Genomic DNA, 27,272 nt, shown 5'->3' on the forward strand with positions numbered 1-27,272 from the left:
CAACACGTGATGAGTATTAGCTGCTACACGCACCTCTGAAAATCCCCGCGCTGCATGATTTGTTCCTGGGGGATGCAAATTAACCCATACCACGAACCAGCCTCTCTCAGCTACCACGCAGAGGGGCAACCCCACATGGCAGCCAGGCCAACTAAATCTAGCTGTCCCAGGCAGAGATAAGAGAGCAGAGCCAGAGAAGAGACTGCCTCCAGGAAGAAAGGCTGCCATCTGAGAAAAGGATGCACAAGAGGCACAAAACCATAACCCTGTCATGACCAAACCGTCAGATCACCCTTGCTCAGAAGGAATTTGAGAGGGAGTGGGAACCCCAAAGCTTGTGGGTCACATCAGGAGGGCAAAATGAAAAGCTCCATGAGAAGACAGTCAAGAGAGACTATTTAAAAACCAAAACAACAAATACAGCAATACCCTCTTCCATGGAACTAAATCAGAGTTCTCAGCTGTCCCCAAATTATCAGGAAAAAGAGGATGGCTGTGGGTAGGGACCCTGCCTGGCACACACCACCCAAGGACACTCCAGGGCAGTGTCTTCTTGTGCTTCCCTGCTTTTTCCACATGCATGGGACACAAGTACCTGGAAAACCCTTCTGTCCCTGCTGTGCCCTGAAAAACCCCAAGGGAGCAGTATTTTGTGGGGAGAGAGACAAGGAAGACAACCTTGCCCAACTCCCACATACGGAAGGACAGATTACACTACAAATCTAGAAGTTGCAATCTGCCCTGAAAAGGAATAATTTATTTGGGTCAGGCCAACTTCCCTGTTAGCCTGAACTTGGGCCAGATACGTAGCTACACCCGTGTATGTTGCTCTGTACTGTCTGCTACAATGTATGTGTGCTCACTGTATTTAGCTTTGATTTTTCACATGCCACCCCAAGGCAGGATGAGCACTTTCAAAGGCTAAGCTCTTGGGTAAGGTGGCCAGTGGGTCAAGTACTTCAAGGGCTTCAAAAAGCTCCCTCAGTAATATTACAATGGTAGTTTTGAAGTTGTTTTTTCTAATCACTGAACCACATCGAGCTTGCATCACAAGCCAGCCAGTCAGATGCAAATGCAAGGCCGTAACACCAGCAAAGGAGTGACGCTGGCATTACCAGTATTTTACTTCCTGTGTTTTTGCTTCACTTGAAAAATCATCACTGCCAAGACAGGTCTCCATTTGCCAAGTAAGCACTCCCTAGGACATGCACTGTGTAATTAAGCTGGACTGACGTCCAGTACAAACAAGCACCTGAGACAGATGTACAAGGAATCAGATAAGATACCCTCCCCTCTCACTGACCAGCGCTGAAGATTCTCACCAGGACACGAGCGAGAGCTTTGAGACACTAAGTCAATGTGAAGAAAGGAACATTCCCCTCAGTGCAAATCAAAAAGATGGGGCTGTGCAAGGGGACAGGAAGAAATGAGCCCCTGGGCATGCCGGTGGGGACTCGCCCTCACTCACACCCATCCATACCCCTTGCCACACTTTTTAATACTCCCATTCCAGGTGAGCCCAGCAGCTCCTTACCTTGCTTGACGGTGGAGGAGAGGCACAGCTTGCCAGCTTTGATCTGCTCTATGGCCATCTGCAGCCCCGAGGACAGAAGCTCCGCTACTTTCAGGTACAGCACGAGCTGCTCCGCGTAGCTGCAACGAAAGTACATTGCAACGCCCTGGGATGGAAGGCGGTTTAAGCGCCCTGAAGGATGTGGCGGGGGGAGCGAGGGAGGGTTTGGGGGCTGGGCGGCTGGCCCCTGTCCATACATACCTCCACTCCCGGCTGAGAAGGCTGATCTGGTCGGCCACCACACTCTCCTGGAGCTGGTACTCTGATGCCACGGAACCGCTCATCTCGCTGGAGCTGCCTTTAAGGGCGGCAATTTCCATCACATAGTGGACAAAGGCGAGCGTGAAGCGGAGGCTGCGCAGGATGTCAGTGTGCTCTTGCTGTTGAAGGGATGCCAGGGCAGGGGTTATGGAGGAAAAGCTGGCGTGCCAGGGCGGGCTGCTCACCTAGAGCCGTGCCAGCAACCCAGCCCAGCTTACAGAAAGAACACTTGAGCCCCAACCTCCCCCCCCACCTCTGCTTTGGGCAGGGGCAGCCAGACTCGGCCCCCAGCCTGCACACTGCACCAGCTCCCTCTCTACAGGGACAGCAGCAGGCAACAGCCCCGGGCCAGGCATTTCCAGGCAGGTGGTGAGACTTGCTCCAGAATTAGAAGCCCCCTTCCCAAGGAGGATCCCAGCTCCAGCCAGGAAGGGGAGAGACCATTTGCACCAGGGGCTCAGCACTGGTTCCCACCACAGCAGTGCTGGTACAAAACTGAAACGGGGCGTAGATTTCACGAGAATCACTGCCTCCCACACCACAGAAATCTGTGGAGCAAGCGTGTCCCACCCTAGAGCCCAACCCTCAGCCCCTGGCCCTTACATCCTCCCCGTTCAGTGCAGCGAGCCCCGCGGGAGGCCCCTGAAGAGCGAGCAAGGACAAGCTTCTGTCTGGTGTCCAGCTAGTGAGGGAAGGGAAGTGAGGGAGCCTCTCACTTGAAGGTCAACATTCGTTTCAAAGTAGTTTTTCCTCTGCTGTTACAGACCAAAGGGGATTATCCCATTCTGGGAAGCTGCATTGCTTAAGTCGCTGCAAGCACTTCTGGGAAGTCGGTATTTGTGGAAGAGCTGGATGTTTGTGTGTCTGCAAAGTGAACTGCTGCCTGGATCAGATGCAACCCCACTGTTTGTACTCTCCTCTGCAGAGAAGTGGCTAACCTGCTTAATCTTCAAATAGTCAGTGGCTCAGTTCTCTCAAAGGGGGCTGGTAAGGATGTTCCTACATGAATTTATCAAAAAACCCCATGCTCAAGTTCTGCAAGCTTTTGGTTTTCACTCACTAGCTCAGACACTTGGCCGCTAAGGCAGCTTTGACTATCTCAAACACAAATCTCTCCTCCCACTATCTTGCTATCTGGACAGTCCAGTACAGTAAGGAACTGTTATCTCCACCTTCCTTTATTTTCTTTAAAAGCAGAGGAGGAACTTGGAGATTAAGTAATTGCCAAGTCATACAAGAAGTTTGTGGCAGAGCAGGAAACCACTGAGAACTTGCAGGTCTCAGCCTGGTATCTCTAACCAATGCACAATCCTTCCCCTCTGCTTATACAGTCAGCTTCTGTTAATTATGCTGACATTCGTGGCCTCATTTGGCGTTACAAAAGCCTTTCCTTCTGTAGCCATCTCTGTATGGTGTTTTTAAAGCACTGCAAAAGAAACTAAAATGTAGCCTTCTATTTGCCTTGTCTGCATGTAAAGAAACTTTTAGAAAAGATGGAAGAACCACCCGCCTCAGTGCAACAGCTTTGCTCAAGATGAACAAGGGTGCTCACACAGTAACCTTTCAATGCCCTGAAAGTATCAGCAGAAATCAGAAAATCCACCAGGTTTGCATTCTGGCCAGCTCCGCAGAGCACAAAGGGGTCTTGAAATATGGTGTAAAGGTTTTGTGACATGCAAACGATTACTGCACTCTGCAGAAATGATGATCGAACCCAAACGACTCATTACAGACATAGAAGCGGAGTGCTATTAACAAGATCAAGTTGATGCCTCCTTAGGACATTCTCTTCAGACCAGTGTCTGAAGTGGTGGCAGCTGTCAGGGCCCCATAATTCTGGGACCTTACACAGGTAGGATGCTCAGTTAAACTCACTACTATTGTGACACATCAACACTGAAAGTCCTAGCCCTGTGGCTCTGCAGGTAATTAAGCAAGCAAATGCAATTCAATGCATAATTGACAAAAACCCCAAGCTAAATAAAACCTGAAGCAGAAGAGCAAACCCACATCCTTAAAACAATGTATGCTTATCTCTGTGGTCATCTAGGAGGTTTTAGCAACACCAGCAAAATTCAGATACAAAGAGCCTTCCCCAGTCCCAGACAGCCCAAAGAGGTATCACGAGCAGAGCTGAAGCCGTGACTGAATCTGCAAATGGGCAGCCTGACCTACATTTCAAATGTATCTCAGCTACAGAAGCATTTGCTCTGCTTCAGCCCACCCCCAGCCTGCCGAGAAGGGAAGCCTGGCAGCCTTTCAGGCTGACAATCTGGTTCAGCCGTTCTGGTGCAGAACGTGGTGTCCCCCCACTCCCATTAGCAGCACAAGTGTCAGGTTTGCTTTCTTCCAGATCCTTCCAGCAGAAGCCGTATCACTGCCTGCCCCGCCGGTGCATGCAGCAGGCAGTCATTTGATACACTAAGCTACCTGCACTCTCCAGTCAGCTATCACTGATATGTTGAGCCTTTTAAAAGGGAAAAGGCCCAAAAGTTTTCTTCAGAAGCTGTTAATTCAGAATGCATTGGATAACCGCTACTTCCGACTTGCAATTTCGGCTTTAGAAATGGTGAATTTTAACCCCTGTCACGGCCTGTCTCAGGGACTGAAGCTCAAGAGTCACGCTGCCAAACATGCCCTGGGCTTTCTGAGCACTGCACCGGCCTTCTCTCTTGAAACCAGTTTGCAGCATCTTTGGAAGCAACCCCCTTGGCTGCAAACATGGAGCCACCCGACCTCTGGACTGGCTTTACATGTATTCCCCCATCCTTTGCCCCTACCAAGCCCTTGGGATGTACCCACCTCCATGAGTGTCTCCTCGGGCAGCTCTGGTGCCTCAAACGTAACAGCACCTTCCAGGTTGGCGGTGATAGGATCAGCAAAAGCATACCGGAGACTTGAGGGGCCTTCCACAGCATCCCCACCAGCCCCCACTGCCAGGTGCCTGCCGGTGAATGAGCCTCCCGAACTGAGAGAGCTGGAAGACCCCACTGAGAAGAAAAATAGGCAAAGGAATTACTGAAGGTATTAATAGCAGGCCAGGTATTCCTCGCCCAGCAGAGGAGACAATCCTGTAGGATCCAGGATCCTGGATCTGATAGGAGCCAGCAACAGGTACTTTGGAGGAAGATGCAGGGACTCTTGATGCAGAATAACCATTCCCCAATGTAAGCTCCTTAGCAACTCAGGTAGACCAGCTTACAAGCTCAAGCAGATTTCATGCACCTTCCAGAATGTCCATCATTTATGGAGACAATTCAGAAGTACTCTTTGTTTCTTGTTTGTCCAAACCCTTTCTGAATCCTGCTATAATTTCTTGGCCTGACTCTTATTGTACCCCACCACAGCCAACTTCCCCATCATGGATCAGCATGGCTTGAACCCTGGTTCCCTACCTTTTACACTATCACTATCACTGAATAAGCACCTCTGGTAAATGAGGTTTTTATCATTGTTTTAAAACAGAAGCTGCTTACACGCAAACTGGGCGAACCGCCCACTACGTGCCCTGCACTTCTGCTTCTCCCTCTTTAGGAACAGGTGGCTGGGCAGAGAGTAAGTTGACTTCAGCTGAGTTAAGACTCTAACCTCAGGATTCAGGAGACCCTGTAAACACAGTGTCCATCGGACAGTTCCCTCACCATCATCTTTTCCCCTTCCTGACCACTGAATCCACCCTAAAAGCACACTGCACATAGAAGATGGACACTTCAAAAGGAGTTACTGTCTCAGGGTAGGGCTTCATATCCCCTGACACACTGCCACAGAGGGGTATATTCCGTCTGACAGCGGGATGAAATACCAGCTACAAAACTTTGCTAATTCTACCAAGGAGATACTCTCCACTATCACTGATGGTTTGGAGGGAGATGTTCCTCTTCTACCCACAAATTCAATTTCCTGCCCTACCCTGCCTTCAAAGGGTTCAGCAATGTAATAATGCACAACTGATCTGCAGAGAGGCACAGTCTCCTCTCCTCCCAAAGCTCTCTCCCTGCTGGCAGCTATGCTTCAGAGCTAAGTGGACCATCAAAGACTGGCAGAGTATTTCCAGATCTTTCAGAGAGAGGCAAGGACCAACAATATCACATTCTGGATATCCTGTAACTCCAAGAGGCTGTTTGCAGAAATTGTTACTGTGACTCACGAAAAGGTTCTCCTTTAATGTCTATCAAGTGACCTTACTCACGGCTTGTCCAAGCACTTGAGTGCAGAGTTTCAGCTTGCCAAGCCCCCCTTTTCACCATTCACTCTGTGCATTAACTGTAGCATAAGGAGTTAGGCACAGGCCTCATAAACAAAGCTTGTCAAGCAGCACTGCTTTGACCACCTTGACCTAATGCTCCGTATGTGTTGTAGGTTCACTATTCAGCAACCCTCTCTCCCAGGCATCCCATCTAAGAACTTGACTGTTCAGCAGATGCTTAAGCATCCAAGTATCAACCTGCTAAAATAAAAAATGGTGCTTGGATCTGCTTCCGAATTGCTATTATCCCCGCAAAAGCAATGCAGGACGTCTGAATTCTCTACCCATAACACTGCAGCAGTAGCTAGCGGCTGCAGCCAGGGTAGTAAGCCCACTGTGCTACAGGCCTGTCAGACACTTTGTAAGAGTCTCTGCTCTACAGAGCTTACCCTCTAAATAGAGGAGACAAAGAAAGGATTACGGTCCCCACTTCCCAGACAATCAAGGATGTGAGTGGTTTTAGTTACGACGGAAATGCAAGCTATACCCAGGAACTAAGCCCACGCATCCCCCCCATCCCAGTCAAGCAGCTTGTTTGTGGTTACATCAAACCCTTCCCTGCAATAATTAAGAACAACAGAGCTGACTACATTCAGATCAGGAACAGCTGAGAACCCAAACAGCCAAAAATGCAAATAAAAACGTCCAAGTACTTTCTTAAACTGAACATAGACTCCGGCTAACAGACACACCATCCCAAAAGGGCCAATTACCACAGCCTCAGCTGCTGGCTGATGAGGCTGGAGCACTGGCATCATTAAAGAAGTATCTGTCAAGCAGGAGTGCACTTCCCCATCTCCTACTTAAGCAGCTCAGAACATCAGTAACACCACAACAATTGTGCATACAGAGCCATCCTGGCCCTTTCCTAGTGGTACTGGTGCACTGGAATTGTTGGGCACGGATGGTCACGCTCATCTTTTACAGCTCATCCAAAACCCATGGGAAAACCATCAGAACACGACACCATCCTTGCATTTGTTGACCTCTCAGCAACAGTGGGTCTGTGAACAGCTGCAGCGTTACTCCCAAAGCAGAGAGCAATGAAGTAGAAGAAAAGTTTGCCTGTCTCTTCCAGTACTGGAAAACCACTGTCTGGCACGAGTCCTTGTGCCAGTGCAAACAGTTATGAGCAATAACGGGGGTTGGCAGGAGCCAGCACGAGAACCTCAAAGGCATTTAGACCAGCTGAGCTCTGCGGGCTGCTCTGAGCAGCCCTCTGCCTCCACCAGTGTTCAGCAGCAAGGAATTCAACTCATCGCTCTGCCCCCAGGCATTCCCACTGGAACAGGCAGGTAGGTATCAGCCCTTTACCTGAAAACATCCTGGTCCTCGTGGTCTGTGGGGGGGTTGTTCCACTGGGAGGGGATCCGACAGTAAAAATCACTGGGGATGGGCTGGCAGAGCCCCCAGCCCGGGCACCAGAGTGCAGGGTCCCTCCGTAAGCACCTGAGGGAGCTGGGGAGACAGTTGAAAGGTGCAGACTGGCATTACAGGAAAGTTACTCAGCGCATGGTGTGCCTCACCCAGCAGTTTGTGTTCCTGCAGACTCTCTTGGGAGATGGTGCTTACCGGCACAGGCTCGCACTCCCTTTGGAGGTGTCCCCCGCGAACACGAGCAGGCCAGGCTGGCATGGGCTACAGGTCACCAGCCTGGGCAGGGACACACATTGCTGCAGCTGTTCTCCCCGCCTCGCTTCCCAACCTGCAAGCCCAGGAAGACCCACCCTTGCTGAGTCATTCATATTCGAGCTGCCTGGCAGAAAGTCCCCACCTCCACGTTATCACGTTCAGAAGGGGTCAAAAGAGGAAGCCTTGCCTACACAAATCACACCACTAGCCAGCAATTACACAGCATGCATAGCCCGCAGACCTCCGAGCGCTCCGCAAAGGAAAGCAAACATGGTTACGCTCCTCACACATGGCAGTCACTTCCTTTGCCAAACGCCATTGGAAAAGCAGCCTCCCATTGTAGAGGGCAAGTAGGCAAGCTGCTCGCCCCAGCCCAGGACATCCTGCTAGATCTGCCCAGCATTCCCACCTACCTGCAATTTCCATTGGCTTCTCATTGTTCAGGCTGTCGTTGCTGCCAGCTTCTGAGATCTGTGCCCCAAAGGCTGCCTTCAGAAGCAGGTCAGTGAGCCTGCCTGTGCTGAGAGACCTAAAAAAAGGACATATAACATGATGCAGCCAGTCAACAGATGCAAGGTTTCAGCTAACTTCCACGTCAGGCTGTGCCACGACTGGTCCACAGCCACTTAACACTACACAGTGAACAGTCTGGGGTTGAAGTAACCACTCTTCCTCTTTTAACAGAGCATCTGAAGCACCTCCTGCCACTTGTAAGAAAGCGTACAACTACTAACTGCAGTAATGCAAGTATGACACAATGTTATTACAATACCATTTTTCTTTGGTGGAAGTATGGAAATTAGTATCAGAGGACTCCTCCAGATCACTGGAGAAAGCCGCAGCCTGCAGAGAGGCATGTAAGAAAAACCTAACACTAACACTGGAGTGACTCGATCCTGCAATGCTCGTGACAGTCAGCACGTGGCTTTCAAACAGAACTCCGCGCTGAAGGCCTGTGCCCACTGTTGGATGGACAAGGAACACCCGTAACGCCCTCTCATCCATGACAGGCACAGGCTCCACCAACAGCAAGGCGCGCATCTGTGTAATTGCAGGGAATCTGGCCTAAGGACAAAATCCTGCATCCCCCCCAACTTGATGAAACCATGGACACTATAAACAGACTGTGAAGCTGCAGACAACCTTTCACTTTATAGAATCTAGGCCATGGACTGCCCCTGTAGAGGAAGACTTAAAACATTTGTACCGTATCTGCCTGCAGTCCAAGGGTGCTAGCAGGTAACTACAGAAGGGTTACAGATGCTACCTTACACCTTCAGTGTTAGCCGGGGTCTGGAATCTGCCCCACCTGTCCTGTGTTAGGGAACAAAGCGCCACTGTGTAAAGCAGACTATAGCTCACCTGCCCTTGATCTCTTCCACAGGCCTCAATCCCAAGCCAGTTTGCTGGCAGTGGAAATGCCCCATCTCCTTCAGGTCTGGCAAGGTCTTGTTCCGTGTTGGAGCCACCATCACCCCCTGATGGGCCAAGAGAGTGAGGAGATTCTGGGAACTTGGGGTTTTGGGAAACTCAAACGGGGACACAGCCTAAGAAGAACAGAAAAAGCAGAGATCTGCCTTTAAAATGAAGGAGGAAGGCTCCTCTTGCCCCCCTGACTTATTTATCAAAAATAAATGGTATGCTTAACAGCCTGCCTGAAATAAAGAGGTAGAAATCCCACCCCACGCCGTTACTTGTCCTAAATCCCAGAAAAACTGAAACAAAAGGACAAAAAACTGCTGAAAATTTTAGCAGCTTAACATAAGCAGAGAAAAAGCTGTCAGTGTGCCAGCTTCGTATGAGACACGAGGCTGTTTTGCCTGCTCCACCGTCTGCCGTCTCTGCTGGGGATTCCTACCGGACACACACCTGCGTCACAAGCTGAACGGTGTGAGCAAAGCAGCCCAGGCACCGCCAGTCACTGATGTGCTTCTGCCTCATCGGGGCAGCTCCTTTCCATCATCCGTTTAAAACCCTGGGCTCAGCTCAGATGGCAGACACTGCTGCCAACTGAGATCTGTCCACTGAGAACCAGGGCACTAACCCATTTCACACAGATCACTAAACAGCCCCCAACGAAAAGCAAACAAGTGGTGAGAAATCCAGGTCGCAGTTGCCTGATCACGCAGCACTTCATCCCCAAATAACCCAACAGGTCAGGCTGCGAGAAACCCAGAAGCAGACTCCTTCACCTACCTTGGTAGGGGAGCCCATTATAGTTGGCAAAGGGCTTCTCTGCATGAACTCGGAGAGCTTGGGTGAGGATCTGAGCTGCCGGCAGTGCTGCAAGCCATGAATCTGCAGCGGCTGGCTGACGGGGGTATGACCGAAGTGAGCAACGAGAGGATCAGAGTGCTGCTTGGTTATCTTCTGCCTGCAGGAATGCAAATCCGACAGGTTGGGAGCACTGTGGAGCCGGGAGCCCATCCCTCGAGGAGAGTGTTCGGGTGCCGAGGAACCTGGAGGGCCCAGAATGACAAAGCACATCATATGCTGGTTCTAACACAAAAAGCCAGCCTGATGCCAGGATTCACTGCTCAAACATCTACAGATCAAAGCCTTCAGTGGATGGCTAAGGATGGCACTCTGGGCAGTGCCAGCCTCATCGGGTTTTGGCTCTACAGGAGGGAGAGATACGGACAACAGGGAAATAAAGCGCAGCTTCTTCCCTTCATTGCAGCCCTTACACAGAAAGGGACCCGACTGCCAGAGCTCAGCAGCAAGGAAATTACACATCAAGCAGGCCACCTGGCAGAGGGGGCGTTGGGGATTTTCAGATGCTTTTCCTTCATTCAATTCATCGACTTCAAAGTCCCAAATTCAAGATTTTGTGACACAGGGTCTGTCAGCACTGGAAGATGCTGGCTGATGGGATGTGACTGGATTAACCCCAGCTCCTACCAGCACACAGAAATCCTGTCGGGGCAAGCATCAAGAGAAGATGCTGAAGGAACACTCCCAATCTGGAGTGCCCGAGACTACGGTACCGGCCTTATCCATAGGAGTAATGAAGGAAGGTAAGGACCAACGCACCTGTGACAGGAATACGGCTTTTCACTTCTGCTCCAAGAGAAGAAGGGATAAAAGTCTGGCCGGGCTGCTCTGGGATTGTTCCAACTTTGACAGAACACAATAAAAAGAAGAAAGTTTACTCAGTATTAAATTTCCACAGGCAATGGCAACACTATGTACCACCTGTTTTATAGAAAGATGCTAGTTATCTCTTCCATTTTCTCAGCCCTAGCTGTGCAGTGAAAAGATCAGCAACTCCTGTAAAAGGAGGAAAAAAAATGCTGCCTGGTATTAGTTGAGCAAGTTTTAGTCTGACTTTGCAGTGACATTAATTGAGAGGAATAGAATACAAAAATTCTGCATTTCTGCACCGGCAGAGACTAATAAATGTAGGGTTGGAGACTCCAGGGATACAGAATAGATGGTTACATCACAGTCTGTCCCTTTACAGAAAGCAGCAAGTTCCATCAGTTGCACAGTGGGGTTTTTCTTAACCCTTTCCACTTGAATTGCTTGTTAGCACATGGGTAGGGCTACCAGATACTCAGACAGCTACTTCTCAGTTTCAACAGTGAAGTTCAAGCCCTTCCACAGCTGGCCAGAATTTTTCTCTGACAACAACTGGCTCACAATTTTTCTTACCCCAGTTCAAGCCAGTACTTAGTCTTACAGAAGTAAGAGTAATGCACTTACAGAAGCCCTCTTCAGAGGGCAGCAAAACATTTGATACAGACACCAAAACAAAGCTTGCCTTTCCTGGGGCTAATAGGTATTTTCCTCTCCATTTTACTGAGGCCACAACACTTGTCAAATCATCTGTTGAGAAGAGCCACAGGAGAACACAACCACCTGAATTCCCTGTTACCTGGCAGCCACAGCTGGTCATAACTTCCCTCTTTACAGCAAAGAGGAACACAATTTTATTCAGGCAGCAACAAGCCAGTTGACTTCTTACCTTGTGGTGATGGCGTAAATGGCTTGGCACCACCGAAGGAGAGCTTTCTAGAGCTGGGCACAGATCCATGCTCTCCAGGATAAGGAGGGGAAGCACCAGTTTTAGGAAAACCAAGAGGACTTGTACTGCTAGACCTCCGGACCGTACCAGACCTTATAGGAAACAACAGCAGCACACATGTTACAGCAGGTGCCGGTAAAGGAGACTAAGACCCTATCACCAGACACACACACAGCTGCTTCCACAGAAGCAGAGCTTCCCGACTGTTCATCCTCAATCAAAATCCTACTGTTCTAGGACTACAGTAATACAGATTAAGATGCTAATGCTTGTTCTCAAGAGCTTCAATCCAAACAAAATTTTGCAGAACAAATGAAAAGAAAGAACGGGATTAGCTTACAGCTAATTTTTCAGTCACTTTTAGATGCTTCCCAATATCCCTGTCAATCATGAACAAGACATAGTTCCATACCTTGCCACAGCCAAGGTGTCTGCCCCGGGCAGTGCCTCCGAACGCCCTGAGAACTGTTCAGGCACCCCTCCTGCACTGAGCTCCGCAGGCTGTGCGGGTGGAGGTGAGCTGTGCCGAGACACTGCTCTGCCACGGAGCTTTGACTCAAATCAGAAGCTACAGAGCAAACCAGAGCAGCGTGTAGCTGTCAGATCTGAAACAGCTCAGTACTACCCAGAGGCATGTCTTTTTGGGCTGGACAGTCAGAACTGTCTGGGCTCCGAGCTCCTTTAAGTCCTTGTGGAGCCTCACCTGAGGGAGCTAAAATTAATTTGGACAGCCCACACCTGCAGGAACCCCAAGTGTTACTCAGCTGCTAAAATGAAGCAAAAGAGAAAACCAGACTAGCGGGAAAGCGAGTACAGTGATGCCATCACTCTGGAGAGAGATGGGAGATTACTGTACACTAGTTAATTAATTCTCAATATTTCCATGTTTTCATTGCTCGTTAAAGACACAGAACCTAAATTCTATTTACTGAAATGCCATTCTGCCTCTGCAGGCTCCTTCACCAAGATTCCCATTACACTCCCGTATACGAGAAAACAGTCCTTCCATCAAATCCTTCATTCTACTCTCAATTTGGAAACATTTTTTCCCCTTGTTATAAGAACATCAGTTTCAGCCAGTAGGTGTTTTTCTGGACAGGAATCAATGAATATGGTGAAAAAACCCCTCCGTGCTTAAGTCACTGAAAGATGCTGCACCAAGGGATCCTGCCTCCTCTTGCAGTGATGCTGCATTAAGCTGTCCATATGTACCTGAACAGAAGGAACAAAGGCACACGGGTTTCAGCCGTGCAAGCAGGACTAGCTACATTACCCAGGAATGACAGTCATCCCGATGAAGTGTCAGTACATCTACCACTCAACGACACTACTAGGTGTATGTTTTACTTTATGCTACATTTCAGAAAAAAAGTAAATAATTTATTTTTTTTTAAATCTATTTCAGTAGTTGAGATACAAGAATTTGATCTGCCAGCCCCCTCCCCTGCTCCCCTCTGCAGTGCGTTACTATATTTTGCAGCCAAATGAATCCATGCTACACTCACATGCTTGGAAAAAAAGGAAATCCTTTAAAATCTTAACCTAAAAATCACTTCTCTTCAGGTTGCTCCAGATTCAGAGGCCTAATGCTCATCATGTGCCTGGCCCCAAAGCAAAATGAATACGCAAAAAGGAAGTGGACACCTGGCAGGGTGAAAGATACCGAGATGTTCAGCGGCAGAAAGTATTGCTCTCCCATGGTTCTGACTCTCCAGAATATGAGCCATCCAGAAGGCTGAACACTATCTATCAGGAACTTGCAGAAAAAAACACCAGCTGACTGTGCTGCTGAAAGATGTGGAATGTCAAATGCCACCCTACGAGACATGGGATAAGCAAGCAAGCAGATGAGCAGGACAGGTGATGTGGCCAAAAGCACACACACCTAATTAGCACCTCAACCAGCCACCTATCCGTCCACAAACAAGCTACGTCACACAGGCATACACCCTCCAGTCAGGTGACAGTGGCTGATTTTTCAGAAACAAGAGTGTCATCACGGTTTGTAACCTAATGACTTGGCAAACATGACGATGCACTTGGCTGCAATGGGCTATTTGATGCACCTGATGGAAAAGTGGAATCACATATTAAATGCTTGATGAAGCTTTCTCCTTCCATTCTGAAGGGTGTCTACTGAATTTGCTCATTAGAGGAAGTGATGGGGAGAGAGAAATATGGCTTCCTGGGGCAGGACAAAACGTGACGTCAGAGATTTTGAGAAGATGCTAAAAGCAGACTGAATCATCCTGATTGTGTCCATTCAAGTTCCTCTGCAGGGATGATGCTAATCTCAACATTACACAGTGGTGACTAAAAGGAGCAAAACACAACAGTTTGATCCCCCAGTGGTGGCTGCAGACTGTGAACCTGAACTCAGCAGCCTGTCCCCAGGTCTGGGGTAGGCATGGCGCGCCGAGGGGCATCCTCTGCGCCTTCTCCAGCGCTCTCACTTCATGTGTCACATGGATAACCAGGACTCTTTAGTGAGTTCCAACACTAACAGAGTCCACAAGTTGTGCTGTGAAAAACACAAGGCACATAGGAAACGGGAAGAAGTTTACCACAAAACCTGCCACACACTCAAAGAAGGGAACACAAAATAGCATTAATAGTATTATGTTAAAAAAGTAACATACTGAAGTAACGCTGGCACAAAGCAATCTCTCTGCTGATCCCTGATTAATATCAAGATACCGTGTCTCTCCTTCTGGGCCCACTTCGAATAAGGCTTATCCTGAATTAGGCTGGCTGAAGCTCAAACTTAAGCGGACGTAGGTATTACCCTGCTTCTGAAATCTAAACTTTTAACTAATCCAGACACCAAAGCAACTCATCCAAAAGATGACAAAACACCTCACAGACACTTCTGCTTGAATGCCCCTGCTTTAAGATCCTGTATGAGTCTCCTTCCAACCAGTCTACGGACCTGGGCTGCTGCTATCAACCCAGATTTCAAACCTGTAAGAATCAGAAGTTATACGTGAGAAGAGACAGAAGCCCTATGTGTCTTGGATGCACGAGGCATTACTACTGAACTCAGATGGTCAGCTGTACGGCTGAAGGCTGGCATCCAGGTCTTCCTGACAGCCTTCAGGAAACACGCTCTGCCTCACAGGCATAAATTGCTCATGATTTAATCAGTCCTGCCTGCATAACCACATTAATATGCAACTCGTGGAAGACACATCATCTATGGTATGACTAGCTCCAGGAGCCAATTAAGGTAAAGTCAGGTAAGTTTTGTACCCCCATTCATTTCAGTTGTTTATCTCAACTTTTTCCTTTTATAAAGGCATCTGCCAGATGGATAGGTCTCTCTGCTTGGACATCCAACCCACAGCTGGCATGAGGAAAAAGCTGCCAGAGTCAAAGGGGCTCAGCATGCACTACAAGTTGATGGGAGCTGTCTTATGTACATGCACACAGACAAAATATACAGTACACATATCAACTAAATAATCAAAATAAATCAATAATAATCAAATAAATCTCAACACCTCTACAAAAATACCCCAAAATTACGGTACCACGTAAACATGCACCACATTGGCTTCCTACAGGCAAGGGGAAGGGCCCAGCAGATAGGAAAATTTTTGGAGGTACAGAGAACAAACCGTAAAGCAGTTTGTTTTACCACCCCCAAGCTGTAGGACGAGAGCCCCTTTTTCCCAGCTCCAGCACTTACCGGGGAGAGGTGTACTGATTGGGGGACTGCAGGTTCTGCTCAATCCGCCGGTAGTTGTGAATCTGCGTTGGGACTGGAATGGGCACCGAGTGTCCGTACTTGCTGCTAGAAAACTGACCTGGCCGGCTGTTGAAAGGAGACACACAAAGAAAGCCTCTTGTAAGGGGTGGGCTTTCAGCCAGGGGACTGGAGGTTTTGTCTTCGTAAAGCACCCGCACACAGGGAGCATCCCCTTGGCTGCTCCTGGGCTGTGGGTTCACACTGGGGGGCAGTTCAAAGCCATATCAAAGGGAAGGGGCACCACACATCTCCCGAAAGCCAGCACAATTCCCGCCCACACACTGAAGTTAAAACATGCACCCAAGCACACCACTCCCTCCAAGAAAACTGGCGCCCTGTTATTTCAGGCCACAACTGGCCCAGTTTCCAACAGGTCAGATCCTCGGCCAATGAGCACATCATCGAGCAGGGGCTAAACAGTCGTGGCTCACAAAGGACACCAGCAAAGGTTTTGCTGCCAAGAGCTACCTGCGATTCATGCAGAGGCACTGGTGCAGCAATGGCATCTCCATGAAAGCCTCAGCATGCCATAAGGAGAATACAAACTTGTGGCGTGTATCAGAGCATCTGCAAGTTAATTATAAAGTGGAGAAGGCAACTTGGGAGAGAATAAATTCGAGGGACAGGCGCTGGTACCTCTGTACCCGTCAAGGTCAGCTAGAACATCACACATACAAAATAGAACAGGCCCGTTCTGCAAACTTCAGACTTCTTTCTGATTCCTTCCAAAGCAGGTTAATCAGCTCACACCTGACACCTATTCCCCTGGGTGACAGTTTGCCCTGTTACTCTTAGCCCGTACACCACGCTATACAAAAACCATCCAAATACCACATCTAACGAAGTGGCCGCCTAAAGTCTTTTCCCAAAGGCTCCAGAATTCTAGGGTTAATTTTGCCACGGCAATGCTGTTTACAAGTGCCAACACCAACTGCAGGGATGTCGCACAATTACAAGAAAGATCTTATGGGTAGTGAAGGCTTCTGCAGTCTTCCTTGTTGCCAGCTGAGGACACACCTGGGTCTGCCCCTGAGAAGCAGGAAGTGCCACTTCTTCGGGTCTAACACTCACAGTGGAAGTGTTTTACTTAAGATAAAAGGAGATATCAAATTCAGCAAGAACATACACATGTACACAGGGGAAGAGAGAAGCGTTTGTGACTTATGTGGTGGTTCAAAGCATCCCATTACCAGAATTTCTTCTTCCGGGAAGGTCAGCAGTACGCTGTGATTTACGGTGACAGCGGCGAACAAAGCTGACCTGCAGGGATGTGCTTGCAGATCTCCACAGTGCGCACGTGAAGACAGTTCTCCATCACAGGAGAGCCAAATAACTGGAAGAGTTCTTTCATCAAGGCTTAAAGATCAAAAAGTGATTCCGATTTCTTCGTTCCTCTCTCAACAGGTTTACTAATTTTTTAAGTGCTCTGTATTCTTCCTTGCGTGCTCTCATTTCTTCCACCAAGGTAACAGACTCTTAATCTGACACCTGTCTCTAAAAGGCAGCACAGAAGCCTTGACTCTTCACTGACACACAATACAACAAAGGCACTCAGGGTTTCCGATTGCTCAGCAGAAAGGTGAGGCTTTGGTGTCTCTGCCTTCCATCAGCATAAGACACTGTGTCATTACAGACATAAAATGAGCAGAGGTTTAAACAAGAAATCTGAGGGTTCACATCAAACTTTGTACATATCCTGACTTTCAACACACATTTCAAACGCTACCTTTTCAATCTGGCCAAAATCTTCTCTTGGAAAAGAGGTTCGTGAGTGAAAGGATCCTTCCCTTCTTCCCAAGAGTCATATCAAGTCCTTACAAAAGCCAGGTTTCTCCACAAGGTGCAAGTTGCAAAAGAAAGCATTCAAATGAGGTGACATATACTAAACTTGTTAATTGGCCTCGAGCCTTAAGGACTACAACTGGCCATAAATTTGCAAAGACCAAAAGATAAAGCTGGGACAGGGAGTTTAATTACTTGGCAGTAATTAAAAGCTCTCTGGAAATGGTATGATATCCATTGCTGTGGGATATGTCCAAGGAAGTACCTTGGTTAGACTTACAAAGCATCTCCCGCAAGGAAGTGTTTTAAAAAATAAAAATAAAAAAATCAACTATCAGCATATTTTAATTCTGCCTAGTCCTTACCCTCTTAGTTAAGAAGAGCTGCTCTGGAGTGTACCATGACATCCTGAGGAAAAGCCGCTGCTGGCCACTCTAAAATAGCCTTTGCTTTCTGTCCTAGTTGGACTGCATCCAGCACTGCTTGCTAGCCTAGAGCCACAGACGAAAGGGAAAACTGCTGCTTCCGAGGGAGCAAAGACGGAGAGAAAATCAGGATCCTTCTGCGCCAGTGAAGCCGAGCGCTGAGCCAAGGGGCCTCGTGACATCTGCAGTGCAGGGCACTGAAGCCCACGTTAATGGGTGGCACCAGTTCAAAGCACTTCAGGGGACAGATGAAAGATCGTGCCTTGCACTCTGGATTCGGAGCAACTGCTCCAATCTTTCATTACTTATGTCTTATTCCCCATCCTGGACAGGGTAAGAAGTAACTTTTCAGTGTTTCTTCAAAGCAAACAGGAAAGCTGGAAGTAGCACTATGGGGTTTGGCATCTGCCCCACAAGAAGCCGCTGTGAATGAGTAGGAAAGGCAGCAAGAGCAGAAGCACGGTTAGATCCTTGCTGCTGGCAGTGACTTGCCACCTTGTGACCCAGTAGAACACAGCAAGGCCTGCCTGGCGAAGACAGCGGTGAACAGCGAAAAGTGGGCAGTGTTTGTAGCCGACTTCCATGCATTTCCACTCACCGCTCTCCAGAAAGAAGGTCAAATCCCTTAATAAAGACAGATCCCCTGAATGCAAAGGAATCAGTTCAGGAATAAGCTGTTAAAAAGCTTAGCAGGCGATAGCATAAGAAGCCTCATGCAATTAAACTCCACACTGCGGTACATGCTTGCCAATTAATCTGATCGCGTCAGCAAGGCTTTGAGCTATGTTTTCTCCTCGCTTTGAGGCTATGTTTTGTCATTTTCTGGGCTCAGTTTATGCGATGAGTATGTTCAACCCATAGCCTGGGACTACATTTTCTTCTTAAGAAAGATTTTAGGGTCATCCATCTCCCAGTTTGAAATCCCCTTCAGTCATCCTCCCTCAACAGGTGCCATTCTGACAGAATAGAAGATGAAAGCTGTCCTGCTTCCCCAGTGAGCAGGAATGAGATGGGAAGCAACACCACCAGTTCCCTGCAAGCCAAGCACAGACCCTAAAGCTTCAAGCTCTAGAGTCAATGGGATCGCCTTCTGCAGACTGTTCACGTCTTCTGAACACAAATGTGTCTGGACCCACTGGCAGTGCTGGACGGCACCTACAAAGCTGAGTTTATAGCAACTGGTTTAGTTGGAAGTAAACCTATGACAACGCCTGTTTGCACTTGTTACTCCTACTCCTGTATCCTTCACGGGTAAACAAATTCCACGTAGCAGCATTACTTTACACAGACACAGCACAAGGAGCTTTCCGGACTTTCAAGCAAACTCCAAACACCGAAGCAGGCCCAGATCTGTCCTTCAACAGCAAGGGGCAACAAGCGACATCCCTCCACATTTGCCCAGTAGTTCAAGACCATCGTAATTTCAGCCTTGCCTGAAGTGCTGTGCCCTAATTCACTGCATGAATTTAGAAACAAGAGTCCTTAGCTGGAAAACTAATGCCTCTGCAGGCTGAGCACAGAGGGGATGAGTAGCACATACATGCCAGTGGGAGCACATGTACTTTCTGCTTGAGAATAATCCCTGGCTCCCTAGGGAACAGAGCTGATTCCAGCTCTACTGCATTTTCTCCTAGCCCCTCCTGAGGGGCCAGAAGAGGGAGATAGGCTCTGTGTTGGGACTGATCAGTGCCCAAGGCTAGGCAGTTTCTCCTGGGTGTTTCTTGTTAACTTTTAATTAAAGGAGAGATGTGGATCTTGCCCAGCACACCAGTATCTGTAAAATCCCCTCCTGGAAGTCAATGAGTGTGCAGTTAATCGGTGTTGCACAGTCACCACTGAACAGTCTTTCTTACCTGGATGGGCTAGGAGAACTGCTGTAAGGGGGTGAAGGAGATGGTGTCCTTCCCTGGCTTTCTAAGCCTGCTGAAGTCACCAGAGAACTCCTGAAGAATAAGAGAAAGAACCCAGCTGTTGGAGCCTGGGAACCAGCCCTGCTCCCTGCTCTGCAAAGCACAGCAACAGAGCTGCGTGTGCCCAGCACCCTCTGCTGAGCCTACTCGCAGGAGCCCCGAGGACCGTCACGCTGTCCCACACACTCTCTGGTATTCAGGTGCTACATGCTGATGATCAAACTGAAACTGGTCACCATCAGGCAGGTGACAGTTATTCCTGAAACAAAAGTTAACTCAGCAACATCTACCCTCCCACCCACCAGAATCCAGAAGTCCCTAACACACAGTACGCTCTAGTGGCTCAGCAACTGCAGTTGCCTTAGTGGTCTTACCCGCTGTACATCAGGCTGTCTTGGACTGGTTTCCCTCCTGCAGCCTCAGCAGTCAAATCACCTGCGGAACAAGGAAGTGCAGAAACAGATTAATTCGAGATGTTTTTCTTAAAAATCTTTGTATATTCAGAGCAACTGAGATTTTGGGTAGAATTTCCTGCTCCTCCAAGACCTGATGAGTTGCTTCTGAAGTCAGCATTTTGGAAAATGCATGTGGGCTGAAGCTGATGTGGATGCTGCTAATCCTTATACCCTAAAGTTTTGGAAAATTCGGGCTGAAAAGGAGTCCTTTTGGAAGGGGGCCGAAATCTGACAGAATCACTTAGGGCAATCAGTATACGACCACTTGGTGCAAGCAATTAGCTGCTGTGTATTAAAGACTGGTATTTATTGCACGTTGGGCTCCGAAACATCCGTGTCCTAAGAGGCAAAAATTCAGGGCAGCCAAACGAGCTGGCAGCTGGCTACGCCGTGTAGGAAGTTTGTGCCTTTGCCAAAACATCTGAACACTGAAAACATGACTAGCACAAGACAAGTGTGTACTGGTCCCACCACTGTTCCCAGGAAAAACACAAGCAACACTGAACTCTTGGATTGCACAGCAGAGATCTTTCACAGATTCCAGTTCTACTGCTCCAAATTCCTGTTTTAACACAAGCAGTGCAACTGTGAAAGGAGGAATCACAGCATTTATCACCGAGTTCCAGCTCAGCAAAGCATCAACACATGGTCAAGCTTGAACAATATCCTTCTGCTGGTTAAGTCAGGACTCATGTGTGGACAAACTCAGGCATGTGGTTGAACTGGAGCCCTGGCCCCCACATACATACATACTTTCAAGCAATTCCTATCACAGTATAAACACACAGAGATGTTAAAATTAAATACAAAACATCTGAAGAAAAATCCAACATCTTTTAGCTTTTTTCAGGTATGTTTTCAAGTGTAAAACCTGGCTTGCTAGCTGAAATCCTGTCTTGGGCTGTGATGCTGAGTGAAACTGAAGACAGGATGACATGGAAACAGCTTCTGTGAGAGACATTTCCCTGTGAGCCTACTTATCTTCTTTTCCAGTTGGATTACCAGGTTCAATCTCTTATTGAGGTTCTCGAGTAATATTTACTCTCAAATCCTACCTTCGAAGGTAATTACAAAATATCCTACGAAACTAGCAAGTGAGCCAGATGTCACTTCCAACTTGAGAACAAACACATTCCTGTTACTCAGTCAAAACAGACAGGTTTAATTGCTCTTTCAACTTCCTAGGAACCATCCCTAACATCCACATCCCCCTCTGCTTAGAACCTCTACATTTACAGAAACCACCTTACTTGAGAACTGTGCTGGGACCATAACGAAGTCATCTGTGTCACAGGATGAATTCTTACTGCTGCTTCCAGCGGAGTCCTTCGATCCATGCAGAAAGCCGGGCGAATCCTGGGTCGGAGATGCCAGCGCCTTCTCCTGCAGCTGCTGCTGCATTTCTCCAAGGGACTGCTAATGCAAGGATGAAACAAACACTGGCTTCAGCACAGCTCCTTCATCGTTCTGCTCCATCCTTTAAACTGAGCTGTACGAGGCTACAAACAACATTTTGCTGATAAATCAGGGCTGATAGTTTGCCAGAAGCAGCCGTTTAGTTTACTGAAAAGGAACAACCTTTTATGTCCAAGTCAGAACAGTGCATCTTTTGTTATACAAAACATACTATTGGCTTGTCTGATGCTCCACAGATAAGAAAAATTCACTTGAGGTATTGCATCCCCTCTACTAAGGTTTTCTGGATCAACCACGCATTTTCTATCGACTCAGTTTAGTATGACTGTGAAACACAGAAGAGATTTTGGAGATACTTTTGGTTGTTCTTTTAGGTTGTTTTTTTGTTTGTTCTTAAACATTAACCATCTGGTCTCTACTTGCGCTTTTGTAGTAAGCAGCACTCAGGAACACGTACATGTGTCCCTGCAATTTCAGAACAACCCTGTTTTGCTGCAGTGCTGATAAGGAGTTAAAGAAAGGCCTGAAGGAGCCTAAGTATTCGATAGATGACACCTTACAGCCATCAGAGGCAGGACAGACCCTAAAAAGTCCCATTTTTCTACTTCCTTCAGCCAAACGATAAATAGCTCTGCAATCCTCGTGTTTTGCAGACAGATGGAAGAGGGCAGATGGTTTAAGACCACTGAACTGCCCACAGAGCAGATCACAATCCTTATCCTAATGCATTTTTAGGCTGAGAAAGACTTGAACCAGCTTTCACCTGGGCCCAGTTAAGGACTTGTTCACCCTCCAAAGACTCTCCCGCTGTACCAGTGGGGACTCTCCCTCACTGTGCATGCAGTGCACACACGCAGAAGGAATTTCCCAACTGTCAAAGTTGTTTCTTTTCCACCCAATCTGCTAGCTCTGCCCTGCAGATGGGGCATTTTTCACATGCCGAGCCACCACACCTCCATCAGCAAAACTTCAAAATGCAGAGCAGGACCAGAGCAGTACCCTTCCAACATGGGACCCCCTCTCAGTTTGGCAGCCAGTCTGTACTACCCTGAGGCCCCCAGACGAGGAAAGCTCAGGGGAGAGACTACTTTTCACACCATCTACCCATTCCTGGAGTCTTAAGGACAGGAGGGCCTCAGCCAGCCACCCTCTGCTCCGGGCTGCAGGGGGAGGAAGAAGCGCTTGGGAATACAGTTATGTGACTTTCAGAGGAGAGCCTCTCTTCTCTGTCCAGCACCTATATCAACTTCTGATATAGTGCCTCTCAGCCTTTTCCACACCAGGCTGAGATGCCTTGGCCCAAGGAAACTCAGAAAACAAAGCAAAAAAGCAGTAATGCCAGGGGGAAAGAAATTCAACCCTTCTCCCTTGCCCTGCCCATCACACCACCAGCATTCCCAAGTTCAAAGTCAAAAGGCAGCTTTCATCAAGAGCCTCCAAAAACAAGCTCTCAGTTCAGCAAGCTGGAGGAATGCCACTTCGCTGGTCAGTTAATATTCTGCCCCTCCAGAGAAGTCTTCATCATTTCAGGTAACCAGAGAGAAAAAACTGTCAGTTCAGATCATCTCTCACAAGACCACCAGACTGTGGCAGATCTGATCTGAGCAAACAGCTTTGCTGAATGTCCCTCTGGCACCTGGAAATGCTGGTCAGAAAGGAGGAGGTTCACCTTACACAGAAGGGTGGGTGTGCTGTCACGCTGCAGAGACTTTGCTTGGAAACAGAGAACTGGCAGCCAAGTAAGCAGCGCTATACCCTGAATTAGTGACTGTTTGTTGATTCCAAGGAGCTTTCCATCTCTGCCAAGACAAACTAGTCTCATTAATACCAACTCCTTTCATAAAGGCTTTTCATATAATAGGCAATGGCAAATTGAAACATGTGGAGAGACAGACAACCTGCGGGATGTAAACTCTAAACGGACTGGAGAAGACCATGAACCAAACTCAGGCAGAACTGAAGTGCTCAGTGACTTGCACCAGAAGACAGCAAAAGCAGAGACCTTCTTTCAAACCAGCAAGCAGGGAGACCATTAACACAAGCAGTGTGCATCCCCTGAGCTGTACTTACGGGAGGTGAAGCCAGGTGGGAAGTAGAAGAGCTGCTGGAGGAACTACCAGAGCCTGAACTGGGATAAGAAGGCATTGGCACGGAAGCAGCTAAAACCAGCAAAAGACAAAAAACAAAAGAAGTTGTCAAATTAAGATCAATCAATAATAAAATGTCTTTTCCATCTTTTCCCATCAGGTTCATTTCATGTACCATCATGTATCTCAAATATCAGATGTGGCCAATTAAAGGAGGACAAAAATTAGCATTCTGTTCAGTTATATGATTCACACCCATCCACTCCCCTCTACACCATTTCATGGTTATAGCTCTTGTGGGGGAAGGTCTCACTCACATCATCTGACCACTTGACAGCTGACCTACACAGGCAGCAAGACAGTTTCTGCCCTAAAGAGCCTCCAAAGCATCTTTGCAAATGAGTGGAAAGATGAACAGAAAAGCGGACTGATTCATGTCAGGGGCAGAGGGTAGAAGCCAGAACATATCCTTACAGTTTCTCCTTCATCAGACTGTGTGGCTTAGCACACATGCAACAGTGGCTACTCAAGCCCTAGGTGCTTGCCGCCCAAACCGTCACTTGGGCATCCCAGACCACGTGCTACAAAACCCCCACAGAATTAGCCATTCCACAAGGAATTAGTTCATTGCTTCCTATACCTCAGCACATTCTCCCTCAGCCACTTCTGCAAGTTAAAGAGGTTTTGCTTATTCTATCTCTTTGCACAGAAACTGTTCCAGAGCACAGGCTAGTCTTGCATCCTGTCCTTTTACGGTTTATTGTTCCACCTCAGAACTGCACATTTTACTCACTTCAGTGTTGAACTTTCTTTTGTAACTCTCACAGAGACATAAAGCTGACACTGAAAGGACCAGTTAGCGTTGACCTTCAGGCAGAAAAGGTGATTAAGGCATCACAAAAGAAAAGAATATTTAACTCCAATGACTTATACAAGTGAGGTTCAGTAAATAACTTTGAAATGCTCAACCGAGGAGGAAGACAAGTCAAAGGTAACACTGGCTCTTTACAGGACTTTGAAGCGTTTAGTAGTTCAAATCCCCCAGTCCATCCGCACCTGACTGAACAGGGCACAAGCTGCAGAAGAGTCCCAGCATCCCCACTTCAAGGCAGCTTGAAGTCAGATTTTACTCTGACCAATACCAATTTTACTCATACAAATACCAACCATTTCGGTATTTGAATGACTTAAGAGATCAGGGCAATACTGAAGTGAGGAGAGGAACACTTTGCTCCTCTTCCATTGTGCTGGCAGAGAATTAGCACCTGGTAACAGATTTCTACCTTTACAGGATCTGTGCTGGTAACTCCGTACTTATACAAGGAAGGTTAATAACACCTAGAAGAAGAACGCTTCTGTTTGAAGTAAAACTACCTCCGTCATCAACCACATTAGATACTACAAAGTACTTTATCCAAACAGCTAGAAAAATACATCTCTCTGCAATTAACCATTGAAACAATGTTCTAACGATAAAAGAATGGGAAAATACACCTTTTGACAAAAGGCTTTAAGACATCTTTCCATGAAGCCTGTCAAAGGGCAAAGGGTGCCTGGACCAGTGTCTCCTGGCACAAACAGAACCACCACTGAGATGCTGAACTCCTCAGCCTGGCAGAGATGCAACAAGATCCAACAGCAGGAAAACGAAACCAAAGAAGAGTAAATTTAAAATATAAGTTTCACCATAGATAATCAACTGCTGTAACAATTCAACCAGGGTCACAGTGATCTCCTCCTCCCTTTGCTAACATTAACAAAACCCAAATGTTTTTCTGAGAGGTTAACAGACTGATTCAACAGAGTCCTGGGGCTTGTGCAATAGGAAGCCACAGCGGGACAGCAGCGTGGGGCCAGCGTGCAGCGACACACGCAGATGCCCTTCCCTCCAGTGATGGACCATACTGACAGCACTCACTGCCAGCATTTTGAGGGTCAGGTCCATAACGAAATAAATCTTTCCAAAGCTTTGTGAGAGGATGCCTTTTAGCCTCTGCATCTATTTATACTTGGGTTCATGCCCTTGATGGGCTGTGCTGTTAAAACACACTGCCCCGGCTCCGGTTGAGGCACGGGGACGGCGATGGTGGGTATTCTGGGAGGTCGGTCAGGGGCTTGGCATAGAGAGCTGCTACTCCCACACCCCACATGTTCCTCCAGCACAGCTGGCTCCCACTCCCCACGCTCAGGGAACACACACAGAGGTCTGAGAAAGTGCCTGTAAAACGGAGAGCTCTGTTCTGCCTCTACCACGCTGCTTTTGATCTCTGCGATCTTCCCGCAGAGCAATCCCTAATACCTTCCTTATACATACAACACCAAAAATCCAAGGTGGAGGAAGTCTCCCCCTTTGTATCCTGCCAGCTGTTACAGAACAATTCACCCTTGTAGAGACCAACCTTCCCATTACAGAAAGGCACTTTCAAGGAAAGGTGAGTGATTCTTGAACTGTATTCACAGGTGGCTGCTGCAAGACTTGTATCATTGTTCATTTTTCCTGGAATTAGTCTTTTTGTTATAGTAATTTAATTTCCCTCTCAAGGGCCCCTCCACTGTATTTTGGTTCTGTGTTTATTATTGATTTAAACCTGGCTGGAATTAAGACTTTCCTATTTTTGTCCATTTGCTTTGGACGGAAGGTAAGAGCAGACTTTGCCACTATCACCCAAAACTGAAGTTAGAACTCTGTCCGCACGAAGCACACCTTTAGATACAGCCCCTCTCAATCATTGTTCCTGTTTAAAACCCTGTAAACTCCCCAAATCCACCCTGTGATGCTGTGAGGTCCAACTCAAAAGGTCCTGACACCGAGAACAGATTTTCATGCATGTAGGACTACACGGTTTGGCTTTGACAAACCCTCTCTGACCACTACATCCCTGTTTGGGCATTTTTCAGCATCAGCCACATAGGACAGCTTGAAGCAAGACGCTTGCTTCCCTCTCCTCCACACACCCAGACACTCCCAGTTTAAAATTAAAAAGGGTGCAAACACTTGGCTCATCATGTTTTCAGCTCAAGTCTGAATGCGGGGAATGTTAACAGGGATTGTAGGCCCCCACCCAAATCCAGAAATTGCTGCAGTGTAATTGTAATGTAAATAAGTCTGTTTTCATAATTGTCCTCTCCAACTTGTTCCAGCAACAAAACAGTCATCCTGTACGTTGCATAACCAATGCCAACCGGTTTCAGAATGGGAGAGCTGGGAGCCACAAAGGCAAGCCCGTGCTCCAGCTGTGTGGATCCTGATACTGGATCCTACACTTGCAAAAAACACTTCTGACATGTCATCCTATCAGGGGCTTGGTCATCCTAAAAATATCCAAGCCTCAAGCTTTATATAAAAGCTTTATTTGGAATCCGAGTTCTACACACACTGGAGAGATGCATTTTTGTGATTATCTGGATTCAATTAAAACCAGTCATCAAAAAGTCATTTAATTGCAGTCTCTGACAAGTCAACAGTTTGAGCACAAGAACTGAAAGGACTAGCCCGAAGAATAGGCTGCTTTTTAAAGTTCAAAAATTTGCACCATTAAAACCTTCTATATGCAGAAGTCACAGTGATTTTTTTCTGGTTTCTGAGTATTTTATGTACAATAGAATTATAAAGATGGTAAGTTAAGCCAAGCCTGGCAGATACTCCAGACACTGAGCCACCGTACACTTCTGAACCATAACAGCTCGCCTTTCATGCTCTCTTAACTCCA

At 47.6% G+C, this 27,272-nt stretch overlaps 1 protein-coding gene across 7 annotated transcripts in view; it reads right to left on the reverse strand.

Moving 5' to 3' along the window:
* The window catches only part of ULK1 (unc-51 like autophagy activating kinase 1), an 81,932-nt gene that overhangs the window by 6,264 nt on the left and 48,396 nt on the right, over positions 1-27,272 (reverse strand). For 4 of the 7 annotated variants that reach the window (XM_056330454.1, XM_056330420.1, XM_056330474.1 and 1 more), the window contains 14 exons: positions 23,546-23,634; positions 21,310-21,475; positions 19,979-20,039; positions 19,548-19,637; positions 15,428-15,553; positions 11,680-11,831; positions 10,746-10,829; positions 9,909-10,171; positions 9,075-9,259; positions 8,126-8,241; positions 7,395-7,538; positions 4,637-4,824; positions 1,775-1,953; positions 1,535-1,653 (listed from right to left, as the gene is read on the reverse strand). In XM_056330454.1, coding sequence (XP_056186429.1) covers positions 1,535-1,653; positions 1,775-1,953; positions 4,637-4,824; positions 7,395-7,538; positions 8,126-8,241; positions 9,075-9,259; positions 9,909-10,171; positions 10,746-10,829; positions 11,680-11,831; positions 15,428-15,553; positions 19,548-19,637; positions 19,979-20,039; positions 21,310-21,475; positions 23,546-23,634 — 1,962 coding nt within the window. The remainder of the gene's footprint in view (positions 1-1,534; positions 1,654-1,774; positions 1,954-4,636; positions 4,825-7,394; positions 7,539-8,125; positions 8,242-9,074; positions 9,260-9,908; positions 10,172-10,745; positions 10,830-11,679; positions 11,832-15,427; positions 15,554-19,547; positions 19,638-19,978; positions 20,040-21,309; positions 21,476-23,545; positions 23,635-27,272) is intronic. The other 3 variants (XM_056330427.1, XM_056330436.1, XM_056330445.1) reach the window with 3 other exon arrangements.

This window comes from Falco biarmicus, chromosome 1 (assembly GCF_023638135.1).
Source record: "Falco biarmicus isolate bFalBia1 chromosome 1, bFalBia1.pri, whole genome shotgun sequence".
Lineage (NCBI taxonomy): Eukaryota > Metazoa > Chordata > Aves > Falconiformes > Falconidae > Falco > Falco biarmicus.